Source organism: Grus americana, chromosome 15 (assembly GCF_028858705.1).
Source record: "Grus americana isolate bGruAme1 chromosome 15, bGruAme1.mat, whole genome shotgun sequence".
Classification (NCBI taxonomy): domain Eukaryota; kingdom Metazoa; phylum Chordata; class Aves; order Gruiformes; family Gruidae; genus Grus; species Grus americana.
In genome coordinates this window covers 18,964,002-18,983,659 of record NC_072866.1, presented here as the reverse complement: position 1 = coordinate 18,983,659, position 19,658 = coordinate 18,964,002, and the positions used below count along the sequence as shown (strand labels likewise).

The 19,658-nt window shown below is 37.2% G+C and overlaps 1 protein-coding gene across 4 annotated transcripts in view; it reads left to right on the top strand.

The window, feature by feature from the left end:
• PARN (poly(A)-specific ribonuclease) overlaps nucleotides 1-19,658 on the top strand; it is a 62,479-nt gene that overhangs the window by 8,861 nt on the left and 33,960 nt on the right. For all 4 annotated transcript variants that reach the window (XM_054842532.1, XM_054842535.1, XM_054842533.1 and 1 more), the window contains exons 11-19: nucleotides 288-368; nucleotides 2,476-2,532; nucleotides 3,734-3,811; nucleotides 4,966-5,009; nucleotides 5,490-5,532; nucleotides 7,121-7,196; nucleotides 9,358-9,468; nucleotides 9,550-9,619; nucleotides 14,525-14,580. In XM_054842532.1, the coding sequence (XP_054698507.1) occupies nucleotides 288-368; nucleotides 2,476-2,532; nucleotides 3,734-3,811; nucleotides 4,966-5,009; nucleotides 5,490-5,532; nucleotides 7,121-7,196; nucleotides 9,358-9,468; nucleotides 9,550-9,619; nucleotides 14,525-14,580 (616 nt within the window). The remainder of the gene's footprint in view (nucleotides 1-287; nucleotides 369-2,475; nucleotides 2,533-3,733; nucleotides 3,812-4,965; nucleotides 5,010-5,489; nucleotides 5,533-7,120; nucleotides 7,197-9,357; nucleotides 9,469-9,549; nucleotides 9,620-14,524; nucleotides 14,581-19,658) is intronic.

The window sequence follows — 19,658 nt, the reverse complement described above, 5'->3', positions numbered from 1 at the left end:
CAAAAGATATCTGAAATCCACTATTTACAAGGAAATGCTGATAACCTTTCCTCAGAAGTAAAAAGTGGATTTAGTACAAGTTAGGTTTGGTGGATGAATCTAATACAGCTTTCTGAAGTAGGCTTTTTGGAGTGGGTGATAAAGTGGTGCTTATAATAGAAAGTCACATTGCCAAGTAACTGCTGTTGAGGTATGACTTAATTTTCTTTACAATGTAAATTTACAGAAACTTGTTAAATATGAACTTCTCAATGTCATTCCTCAAACTATACATTTTTTTATTTTAGAAGGAGAGATATATTGTTATTAGTAAGGTAAATGAAGAAGAACGAAAAAGAAGAGAACAGCAGAAACAAGCAAAAGAACAGGTAAATAAGTTCCATCTCATTAGTTTACGTGAAGGGGGGCTGGGGAGAATTTATGACTTCAGTCAGCTATGTAAAACTGTGTGACAGGGTTTGGTAGTATTTCTCTTTTGTTTCTCTGTGGCTGTTGTCTGAAATTGATCCTCCAAATTCTACCAGATAACTTAGTCTTTGCAATAGAGCAAGAAGAGTTGCAAGATACTCTGCAAAATTGTAAAGAATGAGTAATTGTAAAATACTGAACCAATATTCTGGAGCAGTGAATTCCTCCTTATATGAATCTTTTCTATCAGAGAAGCATACTCTAGTAATAGGAAACATCAGTTGATTGTATTTATTAGTGCTGTATAACTATAGTCATTGCAATAGCCTTGCAGAAATTCTTGAGCAAGTTTTCACATTATTTGGATTCACAATCTGTCCTTGGAGTAGTACGCTGTTACAAAACTTGCTTGCTCTTAGTTGTCTGAGTTAAAATGTCATGTACAACTAATATGTCATTTGACTTTTCTTGATTAAAAACTGCTGCACAACTGACAAGGTGACTGGAAGGTCATGTCTGGTATATTCAGGCACTTTCATTGTTTGTGGGACTTGCTGTTTTTGCTTACTGAGTGTGGTGCAAGTTTCAAGAAGTCATAAGACTTGAATTGTGGGAATTCTTGATCACACTCTTTTGTGATTTGTGCTTACATGTTTCAAGATGAAGTCAATTTCGGTGGAGCAAATAATACTTGCGTACAAGGGAAAGAGATATCTGACAGAGACCTCAACTAATGTAACATCTCTTTTTTCAAAAGGCAAGTTAGGGACAATTTACTACTACAGTAGATTTTTCTGAAGCAGTCTTTATAGGTGTATTACTCATTCTGACTAGTGGCATTCAGGGCTGAACTAAAATAGCAGTGAATATTTTTATTGAATTTCACTTCTGGTTGAACAAAGACAGATAATGCAAGGCAGAAATTACTTCCATAGACTTGAAAAAGAAAAATCTGTTAAAAAAAATTCTCTAAGTGAAATGAAAATAGATGCTGTAGTTGAATCCCCCCAAACCAATCTGAGTCAGTTTAAAATGTGTAACTGTCATTATATAATATTGTATTTGTATAATATTTCTTCTTTTACAAGTAGTGAAGAATGTTTCTTCCCCAATCTCAATGTTAGCATAAAATGACAATCTGATTTAATAGAAATAACAATCGAGATTCAACCTGTTGCATCTTAAAACAATGTATGTAAAAAATATGGTTGAAAATATGTAGCTTAATTTTAATATCTTCTTGAGCTGTTTGCAATCTAATAGCTACTGAGCACTATCGAAGATAGTGTATTGACAATAAACTGACCTCAGCTGTATCGGTCTGGTTAAGATGAATTTAACTTTCTCTGTAGCAACCCATATGTTGCTGTGCTTTGCATTTGTGGCTAAAACAGTGTTGATATCATACAAGTGTTTTGGCTGCTGCTGAACAGTCTTGCACAGTGTCAAGGTTTTCTCTCTCTTTTCCACCCTCCTTTAAAGCAAGTAGGTTGGGGGGGATGTTCGTGATTATGGTATCTTCCCAAGCCACCTTTAAGCATGCTGAGGCCCTGCTTCCCAGGAAGTGGCTGGACATCCGTCTGCTGATGGGAAGTGGAAGTGGTGAATTAATTCCTCTTTTTGCTTTGCTTGTGCATGCAGCTTTAACTTTTCTTACTAACCTGTCATTATACTGATCCACGAGTCTTTTTGCCTGCCTTTGAATTTCTTTCGGGTTTTTTGGTTTTTTTTTTTTTTTTTTGGCCCTCCTTATATCCTGGGAAAGGGGAGTCAGCAAAAGGCAGAGTGCACGTTTGGCTTCTGGCCAAACCAGGCCAATGCACCACAATGGCTTGTGACTTGTCCTACTTTACAGTGAACCAGAGCTAGGTATAAAACTGGAATTCTGTCAGCAGTGTCCTGCTTTGACCTCATGTGTCTTCCAAATATTGACAATTCCTCTATGGTCTGTTATTGGTTATGTCTGAGAAACAGTTTGAGCCAAACTGGTGTGTCTGCCAGTTCACAGCTACAGTTTTGACAATATTTGTATTTATGTTTCACTAACGTTAGAATCTTTGCTTATAGGAAGAATTGAATGATGCGGTAGGATTTTCCAGAGTTGTTCATGCCATTGCTAATTCTGTAAGTTAACATGATTTTTAATGTACCTTTGGTTGTAAGAAAAAAAAAAATTCAAAGAAAGAACAAAGGTTGCCCAGAGAGGTTGTGGAGGCCCCATCCCTGGAAGTGTTTAAGGCCAGGTTGGATGAGGCTTTGGGCAACGTGGTCTAGTGAAGGGTGTCCTTGCCTGTAGCAGGGGGGTTGGAACCAGATGATCTTTAAGGTCCCTTCCAACCCAAACCATTCTATGATCTTGCTGTTATGTTTTGGAAGATAACATGAAATACAAGTTAAAGTGGCTTTTTTTTTTTTAAGTTGATGTTGCTTTATGTTGTACAGTGGTTGAGTATGGTAGGTTATGTAAGCCCTTAAACTAATGACATGAACAACTTCATTATCTGTAAAAGTCAACAATACCAATTTCTTAGGGCTCTTAACAAGATTCTCTTAAGTAACTAAGCTTTGAAGGCTTTTTTTTCTCTGTCCCAAAAAACTTGCCATGTGGTTTTTTTTTTTTCTGGCAGTTAAAGGCTTAATCAGAGGAGGTCATCTAGTTTTATTCTACTTACATAGTTAAAATAGTCTGTAGTTTTACATCTGTCCCCTTCAGCCCAGTTATTTTCATGTAGTTGTCACAGTCTGCTGTGTAGAAATAAAACCACACATATGCATATTGTTTTCTCTAGCAAATGGAGGATACAGGGAAGCAGAAAGGTTGTCCTATCAAATGAATCAAAGTTAACATTTAAAAAATTTCTTGTACTTTTTCAAGAAGGAACTTGCTTGTACAACATCTGGCATGAAAGGTTCTGCACTATGAGAGGCCAGATCATGCCCCTGTTGTATATTATAACCATAAAGAATATATTGTGAGTTGTACAAGTTGTAAATTAAAAGTGGACTAAGAAGTCACTTGACTTCAATTTTAAATAGATTACATTTGGAAACCAAGTTGTAAGTAGCTGTTCTAGTGCATCTTCTCAACATCTCAAGCTGCTGCTGCTGAAGGCTGTGAATAAGTGGTTAGGAGTAGAGGAAAAAGGAGTGGCTCCTCTGAGAGAATGGAGGATTCTGTGGGGCAGGCAGAGAACAAATGGGGAGGTTTGATTTGTATTTGTTCCCAGCTGCCCTTGGCTAGCATCTGGGATAGGTGCTTTTCACGTCCTGCCCTTGCCATGGCCATGACCGGAAGCGTAACTAACATTTAATGTTCTTTTCACAGGGCAAGCTTGTTATTGGGCACAACATGCTACTGGATGTTATGCATACCATACACCAGTTCTATTGTCCCCTGCCTGATGTAAGTAATCTCCTGAGTGTTCAGATGATGAAATAAATGCCTTTGTTTTTAGTCTTATCTCCAAACTTTCTCGTGAATGGAAGCATATGACAGTCTATTAAGAACAACAGAGTATTTTAAAAAGAACCCTTGTTGCTTCTGGGCTACTGCCTTATTTTCTTAGATCTTCATGTAGAAAGCTTAGTTGGATTGAATTCTCCTTTACATTTTTAGAATATTCAAATTAAATATTGGAATCGAATTGTGGTTTCTGCTCACATATGTTAGTCCTTCAGAAAATGCTTGGATAATAGCAGGTAAATTTATCTGACTGACTTGTTAAGATGCTGGTTTGGAGCTTCAGCATTTATGCGTGGCATTTCCCCCCCTGTAGTTTACAAAGTGCAAATACATGTTTTCATATAATATAGTACAATTAATGAAATGATAAGAAATCTTGTAGCAGGATGATGTTTATTGGGGTGAAGAGGTGGAATGAATAATTGGAGGGAGCATATTTTCATGACTGCAGTAGGGCAGTCTAATTGTTAGACTATTGCAGTCATTAACTGCTAAGCAATGTATTGACACTGAGGACATTGTCTGAAGAAGCCAAAGGTCTCATTGGAAGGATGGCCTGCATGATGGTTATATTACTCGCAATCCCCAGTGGCTTGTGGGTGTTATGGGAAAGACTTGATTATGAGATGGGAGAAAGATGTTTGGGACCTGTTTGGACAGTGTGGAACATGAACAGTTGTTCCTGTACTTTTGACACTTGGAAGATCTAAACCTCTACGCAGTCAACTGTCCACCTGGAGTGACTGCTTATAGTCTATTGACATTAAATGCTGGGAACATTTAAGTAGAACTGTTAAGACAGCTGGAATTAGAGATAATCTAGGTTATATGATAGGATAAGGTGTTAGAGGTGATAGAACATTTCTCTTACAAATCACAGACAAATCAGAAATAATTAGTCTGTAGTTCTCTGTAATTGCAGGTAGTATTTATGGTAATGCTGAGAAATACATCTCTTAAGAGGTGAGAATTCAGTTACTGTATCTCAGTTTTAGAAGCTGATCGGATTATTGTAGCTACTGCTATTTATCATCCTGAGACTGATAAACGGTTAACTTATTTGGATTTTATCTTCTGGTTTAATGTTAAATTAGGACCTAAGTGAGTTCAAGGAAGTAACATCATGTGTCTTTCCCCGGTAAGTTCTTAGTTCAAACTTGGAGCTATTTAAGTATCATTTTAATAAGCTGATATTGTTTGTCCTAGCCCTGTAGCCTAGCTGTTACTGGAAATAAAATTGATAACAAGTTAGGTAGTTTTTAAAGCATTCTGTAGCATCTCATTTTCAGAAGAGCAGTGCTATCGTTCTACTTGGCAAAAGATACAACTTTGCTACCCTCTTCTTTTTAGCACGGTATTTGGTGTTTTGAATCTGCACTACATTTGGAACAAGATGCATTTGCTACTTACTGTTTGCCTCTTTTGCTATTGCTTAGTTGCTGAACACTTTTCATGCTGAACAAAGCCAAGGAGTGTTTTGGCTGCTCTAAGATCTGAGAGTAATTTTTCAGTAGGGTGAAACTGCTGTTTCCCAGCTAATACACCAAAACATTTTTGAGGATTTGGCAAAACAGACATTCTTCCATTTCAACTTACTTAGCTCTTACTTTGTTTCTAGGCTATTGGATACTAAACTGATGGCAAGTACACAACCTTTTAAGGTAAATTAATATAATATTACAGAATGATTTGAAGATACAAGTTTGCATTAAGTGTGTATTGAAACAAATGATACTTTTTCCAGAGAAAAATGTCTAACAATGTTTTCCGTGATGTTCCTTTTTGTAAAAGAATGATTTTTCTTAACCCCTTATCTTAAACTTAGAAAATTTTTAGAATACAATTTTTTACTTTTGTACAAGTCACTTTTAAGGTAACTTACCAGCTTTGAATTCCAAAATATGTACAGTTTTTGTTACTTAAAATATGATTAGCAGATTTTTTTGTCTTGTAAATTAGCACAAGACTGCATGTCTCCTCAGGAGAGGAAAAAAAAGTTTTATTCATGAACAAGTAGGACCTGGAAACTACTTACATGCTCAAAGCTTTAGAATATTGTGAATGCTGACTTAAGATTTGTCTAGAAAAAGATACTTGAATATCATCCTTAGATTCTATTGTGGCTTGCTGTTCAGTGGGTAGTCATCAGGAGAAAAAAATTACAGGTTTCTCTTTAAAATTCATGCCACAACAATTTTATCCTTCAAAGAAGTATTGAGATTAGTGATCGTACTCTCTTGCTTTCCTATGTGCCTTTGAAATAAAAATTAATTTAAAAACATGCTGATGAAGCAGCATCTATCTTTCTGCCTACATCTCTGACTTTAGAGCATTGCATAACAGAAAATCTCATTAAAATGTACTTGGTAGATGTTTTCAGGTTTGTCTTGCATACTACTATAGTAAGAATAGAGGGGTGTTGTATTCTGAAAACTAATAATCCTGTGCACGTTTTATGTTCAGTACAGTTATGTTGATATTTGTAATTTTTACAGTAGATGCAGACTTGATGCTAACTGTAAACAGCTCTCTTGATGTAGAACCAAAGGAAATTTGGTCCTCAAAAATTTCAGACAACTTTAAGAAAGATTGTGCAAGTTCTTTTATTTTCTCTTGCTATCGATTCTGCATGCTTTTTCTATTGTACTGATCAACCAAGTATATTTAATTAAGAACATCAAGAAGTTTGAAGAAATTAATAATCTGTATGTCTTTTTGTGACTTTATATATGCATATATAGATTCAGTAGTGCAATTAGCCAAGCTGAATTGTAGGAGCAGCTTTCTGATTGTCAGGCTTCTTTAAATCAGCAGTATTTACATTTATAAAACTATTAAAGAATGTCTAATCAGCAAGGACACTTAAATATTCACCTTGAATGTCTTCAACCATTACGATCAAAAATTTAGGATATTTTGCGTTGCTGTTTGTACTGCATTTTCCACTGCCACGTGTACCATGCGTGGAACCAGATTCAAATAGAAATAGTACTTTGGTACAATTAATCATCAAGAATTCTGAAAAGTATTAATAAATGCTTGTGACTCATTGTGTTGTAGGTGAGGCAAGTTAACGTTTTAAAATTTGTCTTCACAGGCTTCTCTGGTGTGTTAGTTTGAAATGAGGCTATGTATAAATCGTTAGAGAACACAAGGTGGCAGCAGCAAATACTCATTTTATCCTATTTGATTTCAGTTTCCAGGGAAAGTGTGCTTGGCATTGGCAGTTAATGGTGCCTTTTCTTGCAGGAGATCATTAATAATACGTCCCTTGCAGAGCTGGAAAAGCGTTTAAAAGAGGTTCCGTTCAGTCCTCCTAAAGTTGGTAAGGATATATCAAAATGGTCTTATTTCTGAAATGTTTTCCTCTTTCAGAGGAAAGAAAGTGTTTTGATTATTTTTGTTCTTGGTCTGAAATGTAAATTCTCCTATTAATACTTAGTATTTTGATGAAAGAGACTTTAAACACAGGCAATATATGTATAGTGCAGTTGTATTTAGAACTATTAGTGGAAGTCAGTAGGAATCCTTCCACTTTATTTCAGATAATAGAAGAATGGATGTATTCAGTGAACAGCTGTTTCATCATCTTCCAATGATAGCATTTTGGTTTTTAAGCTGCTTTTTGATGAGTAACTTGAAATTGTTTTAAAACAGTTTCATTTGGTTATTACTGTCCTTCATATTAAAGCCAGAGCACTCTAATAGGACTTGAACAAACAAAACCAAGAAAACTTACACAGTAGTGACTAGGCATGTATGTTCTAGAAATTATTAAAGTTCCTTTAGAGCTTTCTTTGCTTTGAGGTGAACGAAAGGATATTTAATCAAAGGGCAAGCTTATCTCAAGGTTCTGGAATTTTTCCTTAAGCTGCTGATTTAGAAAAGGGTGAGCAATACTGAACAGTAGGCTATGTTGGAAGGAAAAGTACCAATGCTTAATCAAAACCAAGATGAGTGATACTTTTTTATATTATTGGATGTGCAGAGCAGATGCACTTAAGCTGTAGTAACAGGAGAGATAATAAGGTGGATAATCTACAATCTTCTTGAACAATGAGCAGGAGCTGTTGGTGCCTAGACCTAGTTAGTACCATGCATACGGAGTGTACAGTAATTGCATGCAGATCTCTTATTGGTGTATTCTCTGTAGCTTCTTCTCAGGATGTAACATAATTTGGCAGCTGTCAGGTACTATTCTTTGCTGATGTAATATAATAATTTTACCTTTTTTTTTTTTTTTTTTAAGCAAAGTATGACCATAATGGTTAACTGACTCGGAAGTGTTGGTATTAAACAGAGGTGATTAATGTGGTTCCGAACATCCAAAGCAAAGCATGTTTAAAAATACTAGAATACTTCCATTAACTGTTTATGTTTTCTTTTGGATATGTATCTATTAAAAAAAATAAAATTAAGCACTAAGAAATGTCCTTTTCAGCTCAGCCAGTATAGCTTAATGTTGTCTGAATCTGACAACTTTATTTTTTAAATAAATATTACAAGAGTTCATCTGAAAAAAGGCCTGATGTTTTGCTACTCTAGTTTTATATATATAAAATTTGGATTCAAATTTCTTTTTACAAAATACAACAGGTATATATGCTTACGTATTTCCATTGTATATGTTATGCTAGTGTTTCTGTGTCACAGCTTCTTTTGCTAGTTTGAATGCAATAAATTTAATGGAATTATAGAGTTCACTTTTCAGTCTAATGTGAGGCTCATGATTCTGGCTTTTTAAACAGTTAATTTTGTTCTTTCAGTCCTATTCTCAGTATAACTTCTAGAGGAAAATGAGTCAGCTTTCTAGAAGTTGAGAAGCTAGCTACGGAGATGAAATAACTTTGATATTGGGAGTAGAAAAAATTTAAATTATAAAGAAAAAAGGGTGATGTCAACGTATTTCTCTGTTACTGAGACTTTGGCTCTTTCGGACACTTCTCTTCAGAAAAGTGCCTATTAAGACTTCCACTTCCAGAGGTGATTCAAAGGATACTTCTCAAGGTCTTCACATAAACACCAAGCATAATTGTCAGTAAAGACATCCTTTAATCACTTGGTGCCATCGCCACCATTTAAATACCATGAAAAATCTGACCATAGGTCAATCGGATGGTTAGCAAACAGGTTAATAGTAGAGTTTTCAATTAGCCTGAGTGTCTTTTCTTTTAAATGCAAGACAGTCAGGGAAAAAAAAAATGCTGTGTGGGGAATCCTGCTGTCATTGTTTTAGAATTAATACTCCATTTTGGCTAAGTAGGTCTGTGGATTAAAAGCTTTTTAATAGGAAGGAGTTTCTATCCAGAAGCTTATTCTTATTTAAAAATACAAAACAAAACTGTGCTTTTTTTCAGAACTTCTGAAAAACCATATAAACTTACCCAAATGATGTTATGCTCTGACAAAATAAGTCTGTGGGTAAGCGTGCAGGGCTACCTTTAACTTCTGTGATAATATGTTTACAAATTATTTTTTCTCTTCAGAAAGTGCAGAAGGGTTTCCCAGTTACGATACAGCTTCCGAACAACTTCATGAAGCAGGATATGATGCGTACATTACTGGGCTGTGCTTCATCTCCATGGCTAATTTCCTAGGTATCTATGTAGTCTTTATCAAACCTTCTCCTTCATGCTTGCTGCAGCTGCTTTTTACATATTGAATTTCTTCTTCATCAGGTTCATTCCTCAGTCCTCCGAAAAACCATGTGTCTGCTAGATCAAAACTCATTGAACCTTTTTTTAACAAGTAAGTTGTTGTATTAAAATACCTGCTAAAATACGGAAAAATAACACTAGCCTTAGAATATATATCTCTATCCTCAGAATCAATTGCATTTCCTTTTACACTTTAGTTTTGATTGGCTTTCTGATTCATGCTAGTAATGCTACAGAGAGGCCAGAATTGGTAAAGTAAATACCTTTTCTTTTGAAGAGATTGGTTTACTTTCTGCTAACCTGTAAAAGGGCATTTAGAAGAGTACCTGGACTGCTTTAATGGCCTTGTCCATGCCAGTGTTGAAAATGTGTTTACGGTTTAGAAAATTATTTCTGGAGTAAGCTTTGGGAGTACTGGAACTGAAGAAAAACTGGTCACGTGTTCTTTATGTTGTAGGACACTGTCAGAAACTGGTGATAGTTAAAACTAAGTATGCTAAACAGTCTGGAAAAACTAAAATACCTCTACTGAAATATCAGTCCAAATAACACAAAGCTATTGTATTAACATTATAAGGGAAGGCATAATAAACATGTATGATTAGGAGTTTATGGCATAATGCTATGATCAGTATTTTGCTTTTGAATCGGATCTTCATGCAAATTACTTGAACCAATTGAAGTAAGACTTGAGAAATCTAGAAGTCTTTATGCACAGATTTGATTAGTTGTGCATTTAATCTGTAGATTTTACCTAATGAAGCTTGTAAAGATAGTATAACCTGTCACATAAAGGAAAAGGAGTTGAAAATAAAAAGCTGCTAGTGCTTTACTCTGTCTGTCTGTTTAAATTCAGGAGAAATTCTGTCCTTTCAAACCCTATCACATAGGAGTTGGCAAAATTAATTATTTTAGCTTCAGATGGCCTACACAAATGAGGGAATAGTCGTGATCAATGGCTTTCAGCTTTCTTTGGTTTGGAAATCAAATTACTGTAGTAGTGACAGCAGTTAGGTGACACTGAGACATGTGAGGCAGTAACTCCATCTATTCTAGCAGATGTTATAAATTGTATGTGCATTCCTTAGATTGAGCATGGACCGGCAGTGACTGCTTGATTTGAATGTGAAGGTGGTGATAGAATTGATCAGCATAATTTCTTTTTAAGATAGGATTTACCACAGGGTTGTTTTCAGTAACACCAGCACACACACGCACCAACTAGTAGATAACAATTCAGGTGATTATTTTTTTTCAATCATTAAACAAAATGCTTTCAGTTCTTTCTAGAGATGTGTATCTGCAACAAGTACAAACTGAAACTTATAAAATTGTCATGATAATATGTCATATTTAAGCTTTTCAAGTTAATTAAGTTATGTACTTCAAATGTGACATTCCTCCAGCAGTGACATTTCAAAGTTTTGAGCGGAAGCCTGTTGTGTCTGTTTTGGCTTCAGAGTTAACACTGCCTACCTGTAACAAAAGCAGAAGTTAACTAAAAATTGTAGGGAGAACAACAGCTTGTTTGTTTGTTTGTGTTGTTTCTTTTTTTTAAGCAAGAACTGAAAATTACTGTTTACAAGAAAAAAGAAAGCTTATCCATTCTGTCATTATTCAGAACTTGTAGTTTCTTGTTTTGGAAAAGCTATATATTATTTTTAAATCGTGGAAACTTGGAAGACTTGCTGTGTCTTTCTTTCACTTTGCCATATTCTGACTAATGTCTGCCACCTCACCTCAGTCAGAGCTTGGAGATGAGACTGTCTCACCTTTTCCCTACAGTGAGCAGGCCAGGACTTGTATTTTTAAAGCTGGCTTTTTTACTATAATGCAAAATAACAAACCAGAATAAGACAACTCCATTTATTTATATTATTTTGTAATAAAAAAAGTATTTAAGTACATGTCAGAAGTCAGAGCTGTTAGATATTTAAATGAGTAAGTCTTTTGCTCTGTTCAGTATGTCCTTGCAGACCAGATTTCTCTTTCCAGCATTTGGTCTGTTTAGCACCTGTAAGTAGCATCCAGGGCTTGCGCAATTTACATAGTTATCTTAAGGTCCCTAGTAAGTATGTTGCTTCTGGGGCTTTTTTGCAGGTATGCTCTGGGCTGCCAGCTAGCTTCCTGCTACACCTAGTTTTCTCTAGTTTGTGATCTAGAAGCTTTCCCTAGCTAAGCATCTTTTCTTCCTCCTGGGGAGAAAAAAACCTATCTTCCTCCTTCCTCCAGAAGTTCTACTTGATCCTGTGGGCAGCAGTCAGAACAAGGAAACCTTTTCCTTTGTGCTGTAGTCATGTTCTTCAAGCAAAACACAAACTACAACATGCAAACAGTAAGCTACACAAATGAAAGTCATGCTATCTGTCACAAAAGTTTTTCCTGAAAGAAGCTGAACAAAGTAGTTTATTATAAGGCAGTTATTTAGAAGCAATGTTCTCAGTTTGAAGTATTATCAAGATAGTCTTGAAAATGTTCTTTAAAGCAGACCACTTTATGATTCTTTGGCTTGCTTATGAAGTCTTAATTTCAAGGTCTATATTTAAGTACAGTTTAGACATTAAATTTCTACATGATTGGTGTGACTAACAGGATTTTGGAAATGTTTTCTGTTTGAATAGACTTGTCACTAATGTGAATAGTGGAAGTAAATTTAAAACTGAAAGTCAGGCTTTGATTTTTACACACTTAGCCTTTAAGGGAAGGTAATACTTCTTTTAGTAGTTATTTTGACCTCTTCAGTTATGTCAGCAAGTTACGGAACTTCCTGGCTTGCCATTCAAGAGTGGTGGCCAGCATATAGGTTAATGATGAACGTAAGTAAAATCTTTAGTTTCAACTTCTTGTGACAGTGGAACTGATTAAAAATAGACTTTGGCTTAGTGTTGTTTGGCTCTTTTAGGCATAATGCACTAAGTTATAAGATAAACAACTCAATAAACCAGGAATTCCAGAGACGCATTTCTGTAATCTTTATGCTTCATTGTATATGCAACATTTTTGAAAAATCATGTTCATGTGAACAATCTGCTGTGAGTAATCCCTAATGAATGCTTACAAGTTGAGATGATGGGACTTTTTATATTGTAACACCTAAACCCTTATGTGTATAATTTGATTGCCAAATTGTTATGTACTTTAGAGTTGATTTGAAATGTTTTGACTTGTTTTGTTTACAGCAACATCTCTCTTCTTCCATACCTCCCTGCCTCTACCCACAAGCCCCTCCAAACTTTAAATGACAGCTTTATTTCGGATTTCTTTGGGTTGTTGCAATGTTGGTTTTTTTCTTTTGATGTAGCTGGAGGCAGGAGGTATAGAGATATGAAAACATCATGTTTTATTGAGCTGAATAGCATGATGGTCTGTAGAAATAGAAATTATTCTAGAAATTTTTTTTTCATACAAAGGGATATCAGAAATGAAAATCCGTGCAAATGCTGTGAAGTGGCATGATCATAGCCTTGCTCTCCTTATTTTACTTGACTTGCCACAGAAACAATTGTCTTCCAAGTGGCTGTCCCAGTATACCTCAGAGTTCCTAGGATATTGTTGTATGTCGAGAAATAGACTGCTGTCCTCTGACCACGTGATCTGACTGTAGCCTGTAAACAGTGTAGGAAATAATATTTTTAGGCATGGTCAGTATAGCTTTTAAATAATTGTGAATTAATGTAGTGAAAAGCGACGTCATAGCTACAAGTTCATGAATCTAGCTAATTTAATATAAAATAGTGTTCGTGTTGTCATAGTTCAAGTTTTCTGCAGATAGATGTGGAATCTTACAACCATAATTACGGATACTCAATTATGGACTATGCTGCAACATAGTGTTCATAATCCATGTGATTTAAGTTAGTGCTACAAGATGCAGTTACTGCTGTAACATACTTTAAGTGCCCTTAATATTAAAATCAGTATTTATACTATCTCTTTAGGAAGTATGTGTGTGTTTGTGTGTATGTGCTGTTTAGAGACATAATCCTTTGATCAAACAAATAAATGTAGGATTTGTCTCGGAGGATAAAAAACTGATCTTAAGTAATCTCAGGCATATACATTTTTTTTGGCATAAGTCTGTTCGTGCTGTTGGCCACTGTATTGCTTTCCTCAACATGATAAAACCTACAGGAGGGCAGCTTAACTAGTGTTTTCCCCAGAAGTTTTTGTTGTATTTTTAGTAAACTATCTTTATTTTTGTGAAAACCACTACCTAGGAAATGAAACTAGTTATTTGCGTACTTTAAAAAGTAGCTGGTTCCAAGAATTCTGTGAAAGCTTTTTCTTCAGATAGCTCAACTTAAACCAAATCTGTCTTTTTTAAAAAAAAAAAAAACAAACCACAAACAACCCCCAAACCAAAAAACTTCTGCTGTCCTGCATGGATGATGGACAACTTTCAGTGAAGACTAAATGACTTTTACCGACTAGCTGAAATATTGTATATTTAGGCTTTATATTATCCCCTGCACCGGAGTCTGAAGAAGGCTGTCGCTCCTATTAACAGTGACATTGACGTTATTTCAGATGAATATATCATAACATAGCACAGGTAATAAATGGAACTGAGCATCTTTCCATAGGCTGAAGTCCAGCTTACTAGCAGAACATAGATCCTCAACCTGCAAGTTCTTTTCTGCCCAGCTGCGTAATTCGTTCTTACTGCACAGAGCTGCTGCTCTCTAAATATTTTTCTAAACATTTCCCCACTTGTTTTAATTTTTTTCAGCAGTAACAGTTTGGGGCTTTTCTGTTCTTGTTTTGTTGACTAAGTAAAATTACTAGCGTGGTACCAAGTAACTTTTTGAATCCGGATTACTGGATAATGGATTGCATTTAATTAGAGGGTCTCTTTGTTTTAATATAGCTTAAGATATGGTTGGGATGATTAATTCTGCTTCTTCAGAAGCAATATCTAAAAAACTATAAAAAAGAAAGCTTTTTAAAAGGTCTTTATGCAGAAGTTTGCTAAAGGTGCTTTTCTGTTTTGCTTCAGGCTATTTCTTATGAGAGTAATGGACATACCATATCTCAATTTGGAAGGACCAGACTGTAAGTAGCTTACTTCATTGTAAACTTACTACCATTCTGACAAATTTCCTGGAGGAAAAAGTGTAAAGATGATTTGTTGTATATCTAAAGCATGGGACATCTGCTGTGTTTAGGTTATTAGCCACTTATCAAATGATCTAAACATCCCCTTCTTTTTTTGAATGAAATAGTAAAACCCTACGTTCTTCAACTTTAATCAGAGAATCTGCATTATAAGGGGGATTGAGTAGAACAGATTAAACCGTTGTAACTGAAAGTAACAAGTAAGAGTGTAAATACAGGATGCAAACTAGTGAATAGCGAACGGTTCTGAAAAATCTTCTGACCGCTTTGCTTCACAATTTGCATGCACCAGTACCTTTACTTAACTTCTATCACAACATCAGAATTCTTTTGCCACATGAGATTATGACTACATAAATGTAAAAATATTACTTGAAATATTTTTACATTTCAGGTTATTTCAGGTTACAGACTTGGGTCTGTAAGTTGCTAATACATTTAAATGAAAACAGATTTTACTAATACAGAGGCCCTTACTGTTATGGCATGTTGCACTATAAGGGAGAAAACTTCAGATGAGTGTTACCACTGATGTCTTGACTTATGAAAACATGAAGCCCTGGAGGTCAGTTTAGTCCTCGACTAGATGAAAGCTTAATTTTATATTGTGAAGTCAGATACAGAAATGTCTTAAAAATTATACCCATCTGGAAGCAATATTGATGTGAAGACATTTTCCACTCCTTGCATCGGAAAGCTTAGACTGGAGGATGACCCTTTATTAGATGCTAGTTTAATAGTAACAGAATGCAGTTCTATAAAGATGGAAGTAACTACTGGAAAGGAAAATATATGGTGTAAGGGCATATATTTAATTTTTAAATGCAGTTGGGTGATCAGATCACTGAGCTCTGGCTCTGTGACTCTGTTGGAATGGTTATCTATGTTGCATACTTCTTTCCCCAACTGTTTGATACTGAGTGGAAAAATTGATAAATACTTTGGGTAGTTGAGAGAATGCCAAAACTACTAAGCTGTAAAGATGTTACTTCCACTTGCTAGCCAACTTATAGGATTGATTTGATACTTTGCCAAGAATTGCCAAAAAAGACTCTGCGTCTGCAAGTCTGTCTCTTTTATCTGAAAGCCACTCCTGTAGAACAGACTGATGCAGATGTTACAGCAGAACATGAACCAGGGAGACTTTTAAACTTCAAAACGGAAAGTACATTTAATGTGGTGTGTTTGGCTGCCTGCTTTAGAAACTTGTATTTCTTTTCTGAGATTTAAATGCTGCTGTAGGTTGAGGAAGCTATCTGGTGGTTTGTTGTCTGTAGGGGGTAATTTTGCAGAGAAGTAAAGCCACACAAAGAATAAGGCCACACTTCTGTGGTAGATATACTTGGAGATTGTATTTAAAGAAAACAAAGGCGAGGCACAGCTAATTAGGTGACTGTCATAAGTTTTGTTGTGTTTGTCTGTTTGTTTGTCCTGTAGTGTTACAGCTAGTTTGTGAATGGAGTTTGGTAACATATGCTAGGTCAAATAGTATTGAATATGTGAAAGTTACTTTTATCATCTTCTTTTGTTACTGTGTATTAAAAACTCCTTTAAGAAGAATGATGTTGCTACACAAAATGACTGCAAAGCAGAATATGAATCAAATATTTCTCACCTGAGTAGGTAGAAGGTCTAGAGGTTTAGCAGAGGATTCATAGTGGAAAAAACTGATATGGGAGGGTTAGGAGTAGTTTCTTCTCTCTAATCAATAGAAAAAGGCTGTTATAACATCTGAAACTGGAGTTGTTACAGTTCTCTACTACTGGATTGCAAATACTTAAACCTCTGAATTGCTAGCTCTTCAATAGGTGAAACAGCAATTAATTGATCCTCAGTGGCTTGTTAAGATAACTTGTGGGGCTTTGGTGTTTGGCTTGTATAGTGCCAAAAATTGAGTTCTGGTGCTTAAAAAATTTTGTGTCCTTTTTAGTTTTTGAAGTAGCAGAATTAAGGAACAAGACTTCACCTGAGCTCATGAAGGGTTTGCTTTCTTTAGCTACTTGTGTCTCCATCCAATCTGATGCTCAGGTGGTCTTACAAACTTGTAATTTGTTAGCAAGGAGTTTCCGATAAACTCATGCTAACCTGGCTTTTTTGAGCGAAACAGATTAAAGCACTTAGAAGCAAATCAGAAGTGGCTGCAGGCTGACAGCTTATGACATCTTCAGTTAATACTGTTTCATCTGGAAAAGGCTATATTCCTGCATACCTGTCTCCAGTATCAATTTTATTTCAGTGAATATGATCAGACAGATGAAAAATTTACCTTTTTCTAAGTCGCATGGGTTCTGCTGACCAACTAATTAGACACCATGTTACAACTTAACAAAGGGTCATGTTCTGTTTTTCCATTTTTTGCAACTGAAAAACTAGGTTCTTATGTGGAGCAAAACAAGTAGTTACTCAAAACTTATAAAACTTATTTTCCCCTGACTTCATTAAGCATTCAGTATTTCATTTATGAGATGCTGATTTATGACTCGATTATTTTTACTGTTGGTGCAGGCACAGTGGTGCTTTTGTGAAGTTTTTTTTTTCTAGTATTTTAATACTGTAATTGAATTCATGCTGCAATCTCTTCATTAGGAGACAGATGCATTTGGAAACCTCTGTCTTATTTTTATGACATGTTTTGGTTAGGAACTTGAGTTTTAGGGGCATCTAAGTAACTGTTATGTTCTGTTGAGTTTACGCAAGATATTAAAAAATTACTTCGGAATAAAAATTCCATTAACCCTTTGGGCAGGGGTTGGGAGGCTTAAAACCAAAGGAAACACCGTAGCTGTTGAAAGCTACAGTTCTCAAGTTCATGCAAAAATGAAGCCTTACTTGTGGAATAGAGTTACACCTAGAATCATAGAATGGTTTGGGTTGCTAGGGACCTTAAAGATCATCTACTTGCAACCCCCCTGCTATGGGCAGGGACACCCTCCACTAGACCACGTTGCCCAAAGCCTCGTCCAACCTGGTCTTAAACACTTCCAGGGATGGGGCCTCCACAACCTCTCGGGGCAACCTGTTCCAGTGCCTCACCACTCCAACAGTAAAGAATTTCTTTCTAACATCTAATCTAAATTGACCCTCCTTCAGCTTAAACCCATTCCCCCTTGTCCTGTCACTACACTCCCTGATAAACAGTCCCTCCCCATCTTTCCCGTAGGCCCCTTCAGGTACTGGAAGGCCGCAATTAGATCTCCCCGGAGCTTTCTTTTCTCCAGGCTGAACAACCCCAACTCTCTCAGCCTGTCTCCATAGGAGAGGTGCTCCATCCCTCTGATCATCTTCATGGCCCTCCTCTGGACTATCTCCAATAGCTCGATGTCTCTCTTGTCCTGGGACCCCCAGAGCTGGATGCAGTACTGCAGGTGGGGTCTCACAAGAGCGGAGTAGAGGGGCAGGACCACCTCCCTCGACCTGCTGGTCACGCTTCTTTTGATGCAGCCCAGGACACGGTCAGCTTTCTGGGCTGCAAGCGCACACTGCCGGCTCATGTTGAGCTTCTCATCAATCAATACCCCCAAGTCCTTCTCCTCGGGGCTGCTTTCAACCCGTTCTTCGCCCAGCCTATAGTCATGCTTGGGATTGCGCCGACCCATGTGCAGGACGTTGCACTTGGCCTTGCTGAGCTTCATGCGGTTTGCATGGGCCCACCCCTCCGGCCTGTCCGGGTCCCTCTGGATGGCATCCCTTCCCTCCAGCGTGTCAACCACACCACACAGCTTGGTGTCGTCGGCAAACTTGCTGAGGGTGCACTCGATCCCATTGTCCATGTTGCTGACAAAGATGTTGAACAGTGCCGGTCCCAGTACCGACCCCCGAGGAACACCACTTGTCACTGGTCTCCACTTGGACATTGAGCCATTGACCACAACTCTTTGAGTGCAACCATCCAGCCAATTCCTTATCCACCGAGTGGTCCATCTATCGAATCCATGTCTCTCCAATTTAGAGACAAAGATGTCATGCGGGACAGTGTCAAATGCCTTGCACAAGTCCAGGTAGATGACATCAGTTGCCCTTCCCTTATCCACCGACGCTGTAACCCCATCGTAGAAGGCCACCAAATTTGTCAGGCACGATTTGCCCTTAGTGAAGCCATGTTGGCTGTCACCAGTCACCTCCTTATTTTCCATGTGCCTGAGCATAGTTTCCAGGAGGATCTGCTCCATGATGTTGCCAGGCACAGAGGTGAGACTGACCGGCCTGTAGTTCCCTGGGTCTTCCTTTCTTCCCTTCTTAAAAATGGGGGTTATGTTTCCCCTTTTCCAGTTGGTGGGAACTTCGCCAGACTGCCAGGACTTCTCAAATATGATGGAGAGTGGCCTGGCCACTTCATCCGCCAGTTCCCTCAAGACCCGCGGATGCATCTCATCAGGTCCCATGGACTTGTGCACCTTCAGGTTCCTTAGATATTCTCGAACCTGATCTTCTCCTACAGCGGGCGGTTCTGCATTTTCCCAGTCCCTGCCTTTGCGACCTGGGCAGTGTGGCTCAAGCATTTGCCGGTGAAGACTGAGGCAAAGAAGTCATTGAGTACCTCAGCCTTCTCCATATCCTGGGTAGCCAGGTTGCCCGTTTCATTCTGGAGGGGACCCACATTTTCCCTCGTCCTCCTTTTATCACTAACATACCTATAGAAGCTTTTCTTGTTGTCCTTAACATCCCTGGCCAGATTAATTTCTATCAGGGCTTTGGCTTTCCTAACCTGCTCCCTGGCTGCTCGGGCAGTTTCTCTGTATTTCTCCCAGGCTAGCTGACCCTTGCTTCCGCCCTCTGTAGGCTTCTTTTTTGTTTGACTTAAACAAAACCTACATGCTTTCTACTATAAAGCATGTACCAGGCTGAGGACGCTACCAATTGCTGTAATTACTAGTCATAACTAAATTATAGTAATTGCTAATGCTTAGCTGTATTTATGAAATTAACTCACAAGGCTTTCATCAGAAAACAGTGCAAAGCTGCATTTAGACCAAATGTGTCAAAAAACCCTAGCAAGTTTGCACTTGCATAATGGG